The 14,814-nt window shown below is 39.0% G+C and overlaps 1 protein-coding gene across 1 annotated transcript in view; it reads right to left on the reverse strand.

Annotated features, from left to right (window-relative positions):
• The window catches only part of EMC4 (ER membrane protein complex subunit 4), a 65,626-nt gene extending 54,823 nt beyond the window's left edge, over positions 1-10,803 (reverse strand). The window contains exons 1-2 of the mRNA XM_067151254.2: positions 10,646-10,803; positions 10,033-10,189 (exon numbers count right to left, since the gene is read on the reverse strand). Coding sequence (XP_067007355.1) covers positions 10,033-10,189; positions 10,646-10,704 — 216 coding nt within the window. The 5' untranslated portion in view covers positions 10,705-10,803. The remainder of the gene's footprint in view (positions 1-10,032; positions 10,190-10,645) is intronic.
• Positions 10,804-14,814: the final 4,011 nt, after the last annotated feature.

Raw genomic sequence — 14,814 nt, forward strand, 5'->3', positions numbered from 1 at the left:
ATCAATGGAGGAAAAACTTAGGTCTTTTAGACTTAAATAATTTGGGCATGTTAAACTAATGAATAGCACAAAGTTACCATGTGCTTATTTGGAAAAGAGAATAACAGGTAGAAGACCAGCTGGAAGACCATGAAGAAGATGGATGGACCAACTGAGGGAAGACGTGGAGAGAAAAGAATGGAATTGGGAATCTGTCATGGACAACAAAATCTTTTTGAATAGACAATAGACCAGGCTCGCTGGAAGGGCAAACCGATGACGATGATATTAGGGTAGGTTAGTGACAAAGCCACTGGACTACGATAAGTTGTGTATTTATTGTGCGCAGGTTGGTAATGGAATTCATTTTACTTCATTGCTGGGAGTGATGTCATATCCGATTGTATCTCACCCAATGGAAATGCTGCTGCGTAGTTAGGTGATGGACAACGGTGCAGGATAAATTGTATTCGGTTATAAAAGTAAAATTACTTCTGCGGAATGGCGGGTGGGTTCTTGGCTGTTGCAGTGAACACATCTCTCCTCTACAACCTTATCTATATATATATAAAATAAGAGTTTTGTCTGTACATTGCTCAGAATTTGAAAATAATGGTATTTCTGTATCGGTCATGTCCATAGTAACAAGAAAATGCACTTTTTACTTTTCCGTAATTTCTGTCTGTCTGTCTGTCTATCTGTCTGTATGTATGTACACGCATCACGAGAAAACGGTTGAAGAGAATTTAATGAAAATCGGTATGTGAAGTCAGGGTATGAGCCTCTACAATCTAGGCTATAAATCATTTTACTCGCGCTGAGTGAAATGGTAGTTTAGGGGAAGGCCTAAAATTGAATTCTCAACTATTTATGCTATTAGTGGTCTAATGAAAATCGGTATGTGAAGTCGGGGGATGAGCCTCTACAATCTAGGCTATAAAACATTTTACTCACGCTGACTGAAATGGTAGTTTAGGGGAAGGCCTAAAATTGAATTCTCAACTATTTATGCTATTAGTGGTCGTATTTTAAAGAAAATGGGTATGCAAAGTTGGGGATGAAATTGCTACAATCTAGACTATCAATAATTGTATTCACGCTGAGAAAAATGGTAGTTTAGGGAAGGCCTAAAATTTAATGCTCAAATATTGTTATTAGTAGTCCTATCGTGACGAAAATCGGTATGCAAAGTCAGGAAATAAGTCGCTATAGCCTAGGCTGTAAATTATTTTATTCACGCTGTGTGTAATGGTAGTCTAGGGGAAGGCCTAAAATGTAATTCTCAAATATTTCTTATTAGAGGTGTAATCAATGAATGCTACATAACTAAGGTTATACAGTATTAAATTTCCTATTATTCATGTCTTATACATTGTTACCGTACTGGCTATGATCACAAATATATTCATGAATTTGGAGTTTTGTTACTACAGTAAGTCCATATCAACGCCGAGTAACGAGAAAATGGGTAAACAGTATTTAATGAAAATCGGTATGTAAAGTCGGAAAATAAGAAACTACAGTTTACGGTATAAAATATTTTACAAATCACAGAGTCGAAAGAAAACTAAATGTGTAGGCCTACAATATAGAAAGCTCATAACATTGATCAACAATAACAATACATTGACCATTGTTTGTCGTGATGTGCTTTGTGTCTTCTGTTGCCCCTCATCTCCGGTACCGGTAGATAGGATTACTGCTGCGTACAGAGTATTTTTTATTTGATTTACGTCGCACTGACATAGATAGGTTTTATGGCGACGATGGGATAGGAATGGGCTAGGAGTGCCTTAGGCCTTAATTAAGGTACAGGCCCAGCATTTGACTGGTGTGAAAGTGGGAAACCACGGAATACCATATTCAGTGCTGCCGACAATGGGGTTCGAATGCACTATCTCTCAGATGCAACCTCACAGCTGCGCACCGCTAACCACACGGTCAACTCGCCCAGTCGTACAGAGTGTAACAGCCTGCCTGAATATTGATGGGAAGTAACTGGGGAGTTAGATAACGTTCTTCCTTAGCATGCCATTCCCCTGGTTTATAAATTTTCTGATACTACTGGTACGTAACACACTGGATCATCATAGCATTTGGGCTATTCAATCCCTACTCTGAGGCACTGATTGGAATGAACAGTGTGCATATTTAGCGGAATAATGGCAGATGAGTGTTCATGGCAATCTGCGACCTGGTCATCCCAGCTCTGGAACTCTGGACTATTAGATTGGCTCTGCAATCTAACCGCAGCACTGTTCGTTAAAAGTGATAAAACGTGCGGCTTTCCATTTAATCGAGTATTTTATATGATAGCATTGCTTTTAATCGCTACATTCATACTTACGTTTTTGTAATGACCTATGTTGATTTCAGTTACGAAAACCACAAAGTCAGTCTTTCTGAGAATCCCGTAGCGAAGCACGGGTACATCAGCTAGTCATGCTATAAAACTAATGTAGTGCATACTGAATTTCTAGCTAAGATTTTAGGTTCAGCACAGACAATGGAATATAATAAAATTGAGGAAACCATAATGGATATTATACAAGTTTAAGGACCCGATTGGGGCAAAGATGACAGTAACCTGATGAGGATACGTAATCCACCCGATTTCATGTAGATAAGACGGAAGAGCAGACTAATATAAGTGGAAATGTTCACCGTAACATTATTAAATGCATGTATTAACTCGGTGTACTCCTCCTTTCTTTTTCATTTCAATTTTATTGTGACTATAATTCATTAAAGTAAGGCTAGGATTTATTAAAGACAAGTAGCTTGAGGGAATAAATAATGTACTGAACTAAGGATCATATTTCATGGAACGTGTATTACAATATTGCCAAATCTTTCCGTATGTGTGCTAGGTTGAAATGATTTGAGTAACGTCCTCAGAGCCAAGTATACCATTTGCTTTACGTCATACCGACACAGATAGGTCTTATGGCGACGACGGAATAGGAAAGAGCTACGAGTGGGAAGGAAGCGGCCATGGCATTAATTAAGGTACAGTATCGGTCTTATGGCGACGACGGAATAGGAAAGAACTACGAGTGGGAAGGAAGCAGCCATGGCATTAATTAAGGTACAGTATCGGTCTTATGGCGACGACGGAATAGGAAAGAGCTCCGAGTGGGAAGGAAGCGGCCATGGCATTAATTAAGGTACAGTATCCGGTATTTGGGAGATAGTGGGTTCAAACCCCACTGTCGGCAGCACTGAAGATGGTTTTCCGTGGTTTCCCATTTTCACACCAGGCAAATGCTGGGGCTGTACCTTAATTAAGGCCATGGCCGCTTCCTTCCCACTTCTACCCCCTTCCTGTCCCATCATCGCCATAAGACCTATCTGTGTCAGTGAGACGTAAAGCAACTTGTAAAATAAAAAATAATTAAGGTACAGTCCCAGCATTTGCCTGGTGAAAATGGAAACCTATTTTCAGGGCTGCCGACAGTAGGATTCAAACCCACTATCTCCTGAATGCAAGCTCACAGCAGCATGACCCTAACCGCAGAGCCATGTATAAATATCCAGGGTAGTTAAATGTAGACCAGCTGTTCTGATAATCTCGAGTTTGAATTTATGAGGGTTAAATTTCTTTTTATGACTGAAGATATTGGTTCCTCATAGTTCGGGTGGTTTTCTTTTTAGATGTACACCTAATATGTGTCCATATGTTTGAGGTTTATCTTATCGTAGTATTTTGGCGGTGAAGCAGCAGAGTAGAGCAGATCTTGGATTATTGTTTTACTTGAGTCATATGGCTTGTTTGTCAATCACAGGCTCTGCAACATTGTTATCTTAGTCTGGGTACCCTTTCATATATTCATGAGAAATTGGAGATACATGGCCAGTAGCATGTAGCATCTCCTTAGGCCTTGACAATGTCAGCAATGCAGCATGGCACGGACTCTACAAGACATCGGAAGCATTGGGGAGCCATACTAATCCATGATCACTGCACAGCCCCCCATAATCCACGAAGAATGGTTGGAGTAGGGTCCAAGGCACTCAAGTCTCTCGTGACAGCATCCCATATGTGCTCAACGGGGCTGAAATTGAGGCTCCTCGGCAGCCAGGCAAGCTTTCTTACATCTGTGAAGTGCTCATCACACCTGTCGGCCATAATTTGGGAGCAACAGGCTGGAGCAATGTCCCTTGCTGTAGGTATACGTCACCTGCAGGGTGTTGGAGGCAAACAAAGAGGTGAACAGGATCAGCTAGTAGATACCTGTTAACGTCCTCAGGTGAGGATGTTGCGAGATGTACAAGGGGTCCCATTTCATCCCATGTGAACAGTTTCCATACAAGGATACCATCACCACCACAGACCTAAACTGTACCCTATCGGCATTGCCTCAAGTTGTTGATCCCCCTGAGGATGGAGGGAGGGGATCGAATAACACCCACTGTATCCCCTGCCTGTTGTAAGAGGCAACTAAAAGGGGCCCCAGAGGCTCTTAACTTGGGAGCATGGATTGGCGAGTTATTTTATACAGCAAATGTAACAGCAGGGTCACAATTGTTTTGGTATAGACAACCGAGTAAAGTTCATATTGCACGCGACAAGTTTTTTGTTTTCCAGCTACAACTGATCCACAATAAGATAGATAGTTGTCTGGCTCGCGTGGTTATTCTATGTCCTGTGTTATTGTGTACGAGTTTTGACAAGCAGCCATATCAGTTTTAGATCCATAGAAAGATGGAGAAGGACTAGAAAGTAAAGGAGATGTTTTGAGATAGAAAGAGCTATTAATTAATGTTTTCAGCACATCTTTATTGAATGATATTAATACTAACTCCTTTAACAATTTTTATTATATGTTTCTGTTTTTGAATTCCAATTACAGTTGGTTTTTACAAGGTTGTAAGTCAGTAAATGAACGATTGAGACAGGAAAGCTGTTAGTTTTTAACATTTTGACATAATATTTTTATCAATTTTATTATTTTACTTTATTTTATTTCTTTATAGACTTTGTAAGGTTAATGAGAATACAAGAATTGATTGGATGTTTGATCTCATAAGGAGACATAATCACAATTTATTCAATAGTTTTATGGATATCTAAAAATTATGTTAATGAGGCAAGGATAGGGTTTTGAGGTTGTGTACCTAACAGATCCAGGAATATCTTGGTAATTTATACCACTAAAGAGGAGAGCAACTGAAGCTTCTCGAAACATGTACAAATGTTCATGACAAAAAAACTGTTAAATGTACTGACAAGTGTGTTAAATATATGAATGCATGATCCACTTACTCACATGGTACATTCTTGATACAGTGGCCCTACACAACTTCAGAAATGGAGGTTTTGGACAGTGCACTACCAGTAAGCACACTGTATACTACACTGGAAATGATAGCCCCAATCACCATCACGGGATGGCTGTAATCGTGTTGCGAGCTGTAAACTGCGCCATGCGAATCTTTGTACCATACTCAGACTGAGTCACCCGACTGCAGCTCCAGGCCAGTCCAGTCCCATCAACATCATACAGGTGTATGCCCAAGGCTGACAAAGATGATGCAGAGATGGAGGAGTTCTACAGTCAGGTCAAAAGTGTGTTGGATATCACAAAGAAGCAAGAGATTAATATCATTCTCACAGATTTCAATGCAAAGATCAGGGAAGGCAGAGTTAGCAACATTGTTGGATCATTTGGTCTGGCCATTAGAAGCGAGGGGAGCTAGTGCAGTTTAGCCAGGAGGAACATCTCATCATGCTTAACACGTGGTTCAAGCTACCAGCTACGCGAATCTACACTGGGAAGTACTGTTGGTTGAACACATCGATAGAAACCAGACTGATGTCGCCTTTTTCTTTTTTTTTTTTTTTTTTTTTGGTATTTGTTTTACGTTGCACCGACAAGGATAAGTCTTATGGTGACGATGGGACAGGAAGCAGCCGTGGCCTTAATTAAGGTACAGCCTGGTGTGAAAATGGGAAACCACGGAAAACCATCTTCAGGGCTGCCGACAGTGGGGTTTGAACCCACTATCTCCCGGATGCGAGCTCACAGCTGCGCGCTCCTAACCACACGGCCAACTCACCCGGTCAGACTGATTTAATTCTGGTCAACCAGCGCTTCTGCAATAGTTTAAAATCGGTTGAAACTTATCCTGGAACAGACATCAGATCTACCATAACCCTGCAGTGGCATGCATTCAACTATGCTTCCAGGCAATTTGTAAAATCCCAGGACCTGCAAGGATAAACGTCAGCAAGATCAAAAACGAAGCAATTCAGGAGAGAATTCGGCATGACCTGTCCGAAGGATTCAACAAAATAAAGAACTCTGACAGAGATATAGAAGTCTTGTAGACAAAAGTGAAGCAGGTTTTGATAGATGCAGGGAAACAACACTTATTCCTTGAGAAAAAAGATCAAGAATCAACTGTGGATGACCGATGAGATACTGGAACTCGTGGATGAGCAGCTGAAGTGGAAAAACTGAGAGCTGCATAAATACAACCAACTGAACAAATAAATTAAGAATAAGATTGTAGCTGCCAAAGAACAGTGGATGTTAGAAAGATGTCAAGAACTCCTGCAGCAAAAGAATGACAATTTTAATTTACATAAAAAGGGCCTTGGGTTAAATCTGAAGAGAGGCCATCGTGTTTTGGTGAATAAGAACCACATCGTGACTGACATCACTGACACTCTCAGGGTCTGGAAGTCATATTTATAAGAACTGTTCACCAATGCAGAACATGGTGTGAATGAGGTGAACACAGGTCCCATCATTTTGAAGGATGAGGTATGGCATGTCATCTGCCAAGTGGAGAATGGCAAGGCTCCTGGGCCTGATGAAGTGCATTCAGAAATCCTCAAACTCCTGGAGAATAGAGGAATCAATACTCTGACAGAGTTTTACAACAAAATCTACTCAACTGGAATAATCCCAGAAGATTGGTTCAGGTCCATTTTTATCACTCTTCCCAAAAAGACAAATGCCAGACAATGCGAAGAGCACAGAGCCATCAATGTAATGAGCCATATTCTCAAGATATTCTTGAAGATTATTCGTGGCAGGATCAAAGCTAATTGCAAAGAAGTGATAAACACAATTTGGATTCAGTAGTGGTCTCAGGACTAGAGATGCTCTTTTCTATATGAAAGTGATTGTACAGCACTGTTTAGAAATGAACTAAGACATCTTTGTGAGCAACTGCAAAATGACCTTGATAATGACTGTTGTGAAATGGACAGTAGGCAATGGTATGGTGATGAACGGGGTTAAAGTCAAGTTGTAGTGGTGATTATTGCTTTAAGAGAAGTACTTTTTTTTTTTTTTTTTTTTGCTAGGGGCTTTACGTCGCACCGACACAGATAGGTCTTATGGCGACGATGGGATAGGAAAGGCCTAGGAGTTGGAAGGAAGCGGCCGTGGCCTTAATTAAGGTACAGTCCCAGCATTTGCCTGGTGTGAAAATGGGAAACCACGGAAAACCATTTTCAGGGCTGCCGATAGTGGGATTCGAACCTACTATCTCCCGGATGCAAGCTCACAGCCGCGCGCCTCTACACGCATAAGAGAAGTACAACTAGGCAACCATCCACTGTTAAAAGTCAGGTTGTAAGTTTCACAAATAGGAAAAGTCCTCTCAGTTTTAATTACTGTGTTGATGGGGTGAAAGTTCCTTTTGGGGAACTTAATTTGGCGTAATCACATACATGGGATTGTAAATAAAGGGTACTGATCTCTACACATGATTATGAGGGTATTTAGGAGTTGTAGTAAGGATGTAAAGGAGAGGGCATAGAAGTCTATGGTAGGACCCCAACTAGAGTGTGGTTCCAGTGTATGGGACCCTCACTCGGATTACTTGATTCAAGAAATGGAACAAAACCAAAGAAAAGCAGCTCGATTTCTTCTGGGTGATTTCCGACAAAAATGTTGCAACGTTTGGGCTGGGAAGACTTTGGAGAAAGGAGACGAGCTGCTCAACTAAGTGGTATGTTGCAATTTACAAACTACATCATATAGATCTGTATTGATACAGCTTAATTAAGAACTAGCATTAGGTTTAATGGTCCACCCAATCAATACACTTCACTTTACAAGTGAGAACACATTCAATATTAAAATATATTATACATTCTTTAGTACATGTTTCGTCTAATTTAAGACTTCTTCAGCCAAAGCGTCTCGTAACTAATTACTGTCTAATAATTTAAAATGGATGAACCCATGTCCTTTATGAAATGTTTGAAAATACACTAAAAACAATACACACTATTTTTCCATAAAACTGTCCATAACTTTCTTGTAAAAATTCTTCACATTAAAATTTGATTCTAAATGATATTTCTTGACATTTGACATATGGTGCAGGTATCTGTCAATGTTCATTGAATGTATAATATATTTATATTTTAATATTGAATGTGTTCTCACTTGTAAAGTGACGTGTATTGATTGGGTGGACCATTAAACCTAATGCTAATTCTTAATTAAGTGGTATGTTCCGAGCTCTCAGTGGAGAGATGGTGTGGAATGACATTAGTAGACAAATGAAGTTTGAGTGGTGTCTTTAAAAGTAGGAAAGATGAAGATATGAAGATAAAGTTGGAATTCAAGAGGACAAATTGGGGCTAATATTCCTATATAGGAAGGGGAGATAGGGATTGGAATAACAGGGAGACATTCAATAAATTTCCAATTTCTTTGCAATTATTTAAGAAAAAGATAGGAAAACAACTGATAGGGAAGCTGCCACCTGGGCGACTGCCCCAAATGCAGATCAGTAGCGATTGGTCTATGCATGTTTCATAGATTATGAAAAGACATTCAACAAAGTCCAGCACGAGAAGATGATCGAGATTCTGTAGAACATCGGACTTGACACTCAAGACATGCAAGGCATTGCCAACTTTTACTGGGGTCAGAAAGCAGTAGTCAAGATTAAGTAAAACCAGTCACAAGAAATAGATATTCGCAGCGTTTGACAGGGCTGTGTATTATCACCTCTACTGGACTCGAGGATTGTTGCGCTGTGCTGTGGTGGTCAGGAGGGAAGTTACTGACTCACCTACCTCTGCCGACAGTTTCTGGACTGTGTCGCGCTGTGCCATGGTGGTGTTACACATGTATTTCTGGAGTACAAGTCTCCTTGTATTTGATAACTTGAAGCCACCTTACCTGATAAAGTTACTTGGGCGCAGCTCTATCTCTACGACTTCCCTCACAAGTAATGTTTCGAGCCGTCAGTAGGGGGGTGTGTGGAATTATATTAGTAGACAAACTTGAGTGGAGCTTGTAAAGACAAGAAAGATTGTAATGTGAAGATAAAGTAGGAATTCCAGAGGGCAAATTGGGACAAATATTAGTTTATGGGAAGAGGATTTTTTTTTTTTTTTTTTTTTTTTTTTTACATCGCACCAACACAAATAGGTCTTATGGCGACGATGGGACAGGAAGGCCTAGGAATGGGAAGGAAGCGGCCATGACCTTAATGTACAGCCCCAGCATCTGCCTGGTGTGAAAATGGGAAACCAAGGAAAACCATCTTCAGGGGTTCGAACCCACTATCTTCCGGATGCAGGAAGAGGAATTAAGGATTGGAATACTTTATCAAGGGTAAGGTTCAATAAACATTCAAGTTATTTGAAATCATTTAAAAAAAGACTAGGTAAACAACTGATAGGAAATCTGCCACCTGGGTGACAGCCCTAAATGCGGATCAATGGTGACATTGACTGTAAGAATTCTGAAGAGAGTTAAATTGTAATATTAACAATTGCACCACTGAACTACTGTATGACTGTAAGAATTTTGAAGAGAGTTAAAATGTAATTTTAACAATTTCACCACTTAGCTAAATTTTAATTTCTTCACAATAAAGAAATAAACTGTATATTTTCACCTATATTTCCTGAAATGGTCAAGTTTCTGGTCTCTGCATAGCTGCAGGATACCAAGATCAATATTCAATCAGCATTCACTACCATATTTAGTCCATTTTGAGGAGCATTTTATCATAGACAGCCACCATCCTTACTCTTTATACAGCACAGTTACTGCAGTGAAATAAACATACCTGTTTCAAAGGTCCCAAGGCAAGTTCCCACGATTTCTTGATTATGAGATGGTTCGGATCAGATTCCTTTGTAATCTCAGTATATACCTGTCCTGCTGAAGGATTGTACCCTGGAGGAGATGCAAGGTCAGAGCTTCGATCTTGTTTACCCCTAAAACTAGAAAAAATAATATATTCTATCTCCTGCTTGTCAAATATGGACACAAAATTGAATAACAAACACATGTTCTCTTTCCCATAAAATCGACTAACTAAGAATCTTAGTGCTTCCTTTCTTTAAATCGAGGACAATTATTTGAAACATACAAAATTAGGGTGAACTGAAGTTAATTGATTATGAATGAACTTCATGATGACAACTAATAGGCCTATATGAACACATTTCTAAATCGTTAATTAGGCTACGTATTGTGTAGGCCTAGTCTGTACGCCAAAAAATGCAATTTGCACTAAAGTTGGTGTTGATGAATGTTCTGAATAAGATGACTACGCTACAAACCAATTCCTTCCAAGAAAACATCAAGTAACAAAGTTAGGTTAGGAATAACTCAACTAACATAACAAACCGATTCACAACACATATAATTATTAAAAAACAAAATAAAGGATATACCCAGATCCAGAATCCAACGCCCACTTATATCTTCTATGATTAATCCTCGTCGTAGTCATTGCAATTTCGTAACAGATGCACTTCTTTAAAGTTTAAACAATTTAATTCCATGCAAGACTTAAAACATCCAAGATTCAACATCAAAGAGTACAGACTATAATAGGGATGTATAGAACTAGCACCGACAGAGCGCACTGCTTTAAGTTGTTTAAATTATTATTTTCGTGACTATGTCGACCTATTGCGGTATTCCTCTTTGCAAAAATCAGGGAAGCCCATTTTCGTTTCACCAGTTTCCACAAAATAAAGAAATGAAGAAGAAATTGTTACTTGCTATTAGCAGGAAAAATTTCGGTGAGAAGAATCTGACAGAAAATATTAAAGTGTGTTCCGATTATTTCCAAGCCGGTGACTTCACGAGAACTTAGTTGGGTAAATGCGATTTACGAAGCGAAAATAATTCCTATTTTCTACCTTTAAACTAATTAGGCTTTTCTATAACAACCACCGAATGTATGCGTTTGTATTTAAAGGTGAGAGAGCAAGATTAAAACCGGGCGCTGTTCTATCGCTTATTCCGTAGACCACGAACACAACAAAAACAAGGAAGAGGCCATACACCAGAAAATTGCCGGATTACCACTAAAAGCCTACAATATCGGAATATGCAGAAATCACCTCCATTGAAGTACGGGGAGAAATAGTGAATATACCCGAGGAAGTGAATGTAACATTTGTGACTCCCATTTTCAAAGACATCAGCACTCAAACAAATACTACAGGTAATTTGGTTGTTGAGCAAACAATCAAAATCAAATTATCTTTATTTGCAAATGAGGTGCCTACCTCGGTGGCAAATGGTACACTAAAATACATTATTGTCAAGCACTAAATATTAAATTAACAAGAGAACAAAATTTTCCTATAATACAATATTATACAATTTACACTAACAATTTTTTCTATTAAACACACAGCTCATCCTTAGTAAATTTATATTGTTTACAAAATTCTTCTAATAATATCTCCTGTACTACTTACAAATATAGTCAACTGATATACTTTATGTGGAATTACTTCAAATGATACTGTACAACTGGTATAAGATTAAAATTTACATTGCATTTATTTACTTTTTTCTGTTTTCCTTTACCCATTCTGGAACCTAAGTAGCATAACGACCTGCTGCGTCTTAACCAGAGCCCCTTTTGCCACCACTTTTCAGAGTTCCTGAAGGGCCTTCACAGCTACCGTAGCGGTCCCAGGGCCCTCGAAGTCCCCACTGTACTTCACCCCTACAGGCAGTCCCCTACTTTGGCTGTCCAAACTCCTTAGACTAGGGGATGGAATTAATTTATTCACACACATTTTTTTTTTTTACATTAACCTGCACTGGTCGAATGCCCTCTAACATTTCATTTATTTTCTCTGTTGCTGTTTATTCTCTTCTTGAATATCTGTACAGATTTTGGAAACGGATCAAACACTACCTCTGGTAAACTGTTCCACTCCTTTACACCCTTCCCAATGAATGAAAATTTACCCCAATCGCATCTACTAAAATTTCTTCTACCGGGCGAGTTGGCCGTGTGCGTAGAGGCGTGCGGCTGTGAGCTTGCATCCGGGAGATAGTAGGTTCGAATCCCACTATCGGCAGCCCTGAAGATGGTTTTCCGTGGTTTCCCATTTTCACACCAGGCAAATGCTGGGGCTGTACCTTAATTAAGGCCACGGCCGATTCCTTCCAACTCCTAGGCCTTTCCTGTCCCATCGTCGCCATAAGACCTATATGTGTCGGTGCGACGTAAAGCCCCTAGCAAAAAAAATTCTTCTAATTTTACATTTGTGGTCAGTCCTGCCGATATAATTATTTTCCAACTGAAGCCTCTCACGGATATCTCCCCATGCTGCTTCTCCTGTATAGGCTCTATATAACCCTATAAGTCTAGTTTTCTCCCTTCTCTTACTTAAAGTTTCCCAGCCTAGTTCCTTTAACATTTCTGATACACTACTCTTTCTCCTGAAATCCCCTGTTACAAACCTTGCTGCTTTCCTCTGCACACTGTCTATTTCTTTTATTAGGTATTCTTGGCGAGGATCCCAAACACTGTTTGCATATTCCAATAATGGACGAACCATACTTAGGTAACTTTTCTCTTTTAATTCTTTGTTGCATCCTTTAAGTAGCCTCATTATGACATGTAATGATCTGTATGCTTTCCCAACAATGTCATCAACATGACCCTTCCAGTGCAAATTACTTTCAAATTTTACACCTAAGTATTTGCACTTGCCATCTTTTGGGATAACTACCCCATCCAAAGTATATTCAAATTCAGTTTTAAAACTCCTGTTTGTAAATGTTGTAACAGTTGATTTGCCTCCATTAACCTTCATATTATTCTCTTCAACCCATTGTTGGATACTCTCAAGGTCCCTTTGTAATTCTGAACAATCCTCAATGGTATTTATTCCCCTATAAACAATTATGTCATCTGCATACAACCTTATTTTTGATGTTATATTATTCCCTAAATCATTTACGTATATTAAGAAAAGTAACGGACCGATTATACTACCCTGTGCAATTCCCTTCCAAACTTTCTCTTCCTGAGATACATTATTTCCTACTTTGACTTTCTGAACCCTTGAATTTAGAAATGTTTTCACCCAACGTGTAACCCTTACGTCCAGTCCTATTCCCTCCAATTTCTTTAATAATATTCCATGTTCCACTCTATCAAAGGCTTTGGAAAGATCTATGGCTATGCAATCTAACTGGCCTCCTGAATCCAATTGATCTGATATGTCCTGCTGAAATCCCACCAGTTGTGCCTCACAAGAAAATTTCTTTCTAAATCCATACTGGCTCCTCATGAACCAATTTTTATCATCACATATCCCTCTGATGTACTTTGATATTAAACTCTCCAGTATTTTACAAACTATACTGGTCAGGCTGATTGGTCTGTAGTTTTCTGGTTTCCTTTTATCACCCTTTCCTTTATAAATTGGTATTATTATAGATTCCTTCCATTCCTTTGGTATTACACTATTATTTATGACATAGTCAAAGAGAAATTTTAAATAAGGCACTATGTACCACCCCATTGTCTTTAATACCTCCCCAGTAATTTGATCACTTCCTGCTGCTTTTCCTTGCTGAAGCAGTTGGATTTCTCTGAAAATATCTTCATTTGTGAATGAGAAGCTTCTTGTTTCCCTCTGTGTCTCTCCTTCTGTATCTTCTGTTTCGGTTTCCAACTCCTGACAATCATCTACTGAATATCTGAATTCCTTACTAAAGAGGTTTGCTTCCTCATTATCTGTTAAATAGTGTTCACCCGCTTCTCCCACCATTGTAGGAATTTGGATTCCTTTTCCTTTTTGATTCCTGATATATGAATACAGCTTTTTCCATTTCCCTTTGTGGTCATTACGCTCTTGAAGAATGCCATTCATATAATTCTCTTTTGCTTCCTTTTTCACTCTATTCAGTTCCCTCATTAGCTGTTTTCTAGTTTCTCTACTCTCCCTACCCTCTTTGATTTTCCTGTTTACTATTCTACATTTTCTTTTTAATTTTCTTATTTCCTTTGTATAATAAACAGGGTCTGAGGTCATTTTACCCTTCTTAACAGGTACAAATCTCTTCTCTCCTTCCCAAATGATTCCTTTGAATTTAGCCCAAAGTGTATCCACATTACTCCCTTCACTTATCCAACAACTGAATTGTGATTTAAGGTAAGTCCCAAATTCATCAACTTTAGTTTTTCTGTACAATTTCTTGTCTTGTGTGACCCTCTTATTAAGCCTTTTTGGTATCAGTCCTACATCCATTATTACAGCCTTATGGTCACCTATTCCTTCAATTACCTCAGTTTTATCAACAATTTCCCATGGTTTAATCAAGAATACATCTAGTAAGTTATTGAGACGAGTTGGTTCTTGTACTACTTGTGTAAATCCTCCCTCCCAGATTAACTTATTTGCCAGTTTCTGTTCATGGGCTTCACTTGTAGCTCCATTCCATTCAACTTCAGGCAAGTTTAGATCTCCCCCAATTATTACCACATCATTATTATTGTTTTTATGAGTATAATCTATTATTTTCTCAAATATTCCCACGTCCCTTTCCTCTCTTCCTGGCCTGTATGTTCCTATAATTC

Source organism: Anabrus simplex, chromosome 7 (assembly GCF_040414725.1).
Source record: "Anabrus simplex isolate iqAnaSimp1 chromosome 7, ASM4041472v1, whole genome shotgun sequence".
Taxonomy (NCBI): domain Eukaryota; kingdom Metazoa; phylum Arthropoda; class Insecta; order Orthoptera; family Tettigoniidae; genus Anabrus; species Anabrus simplex.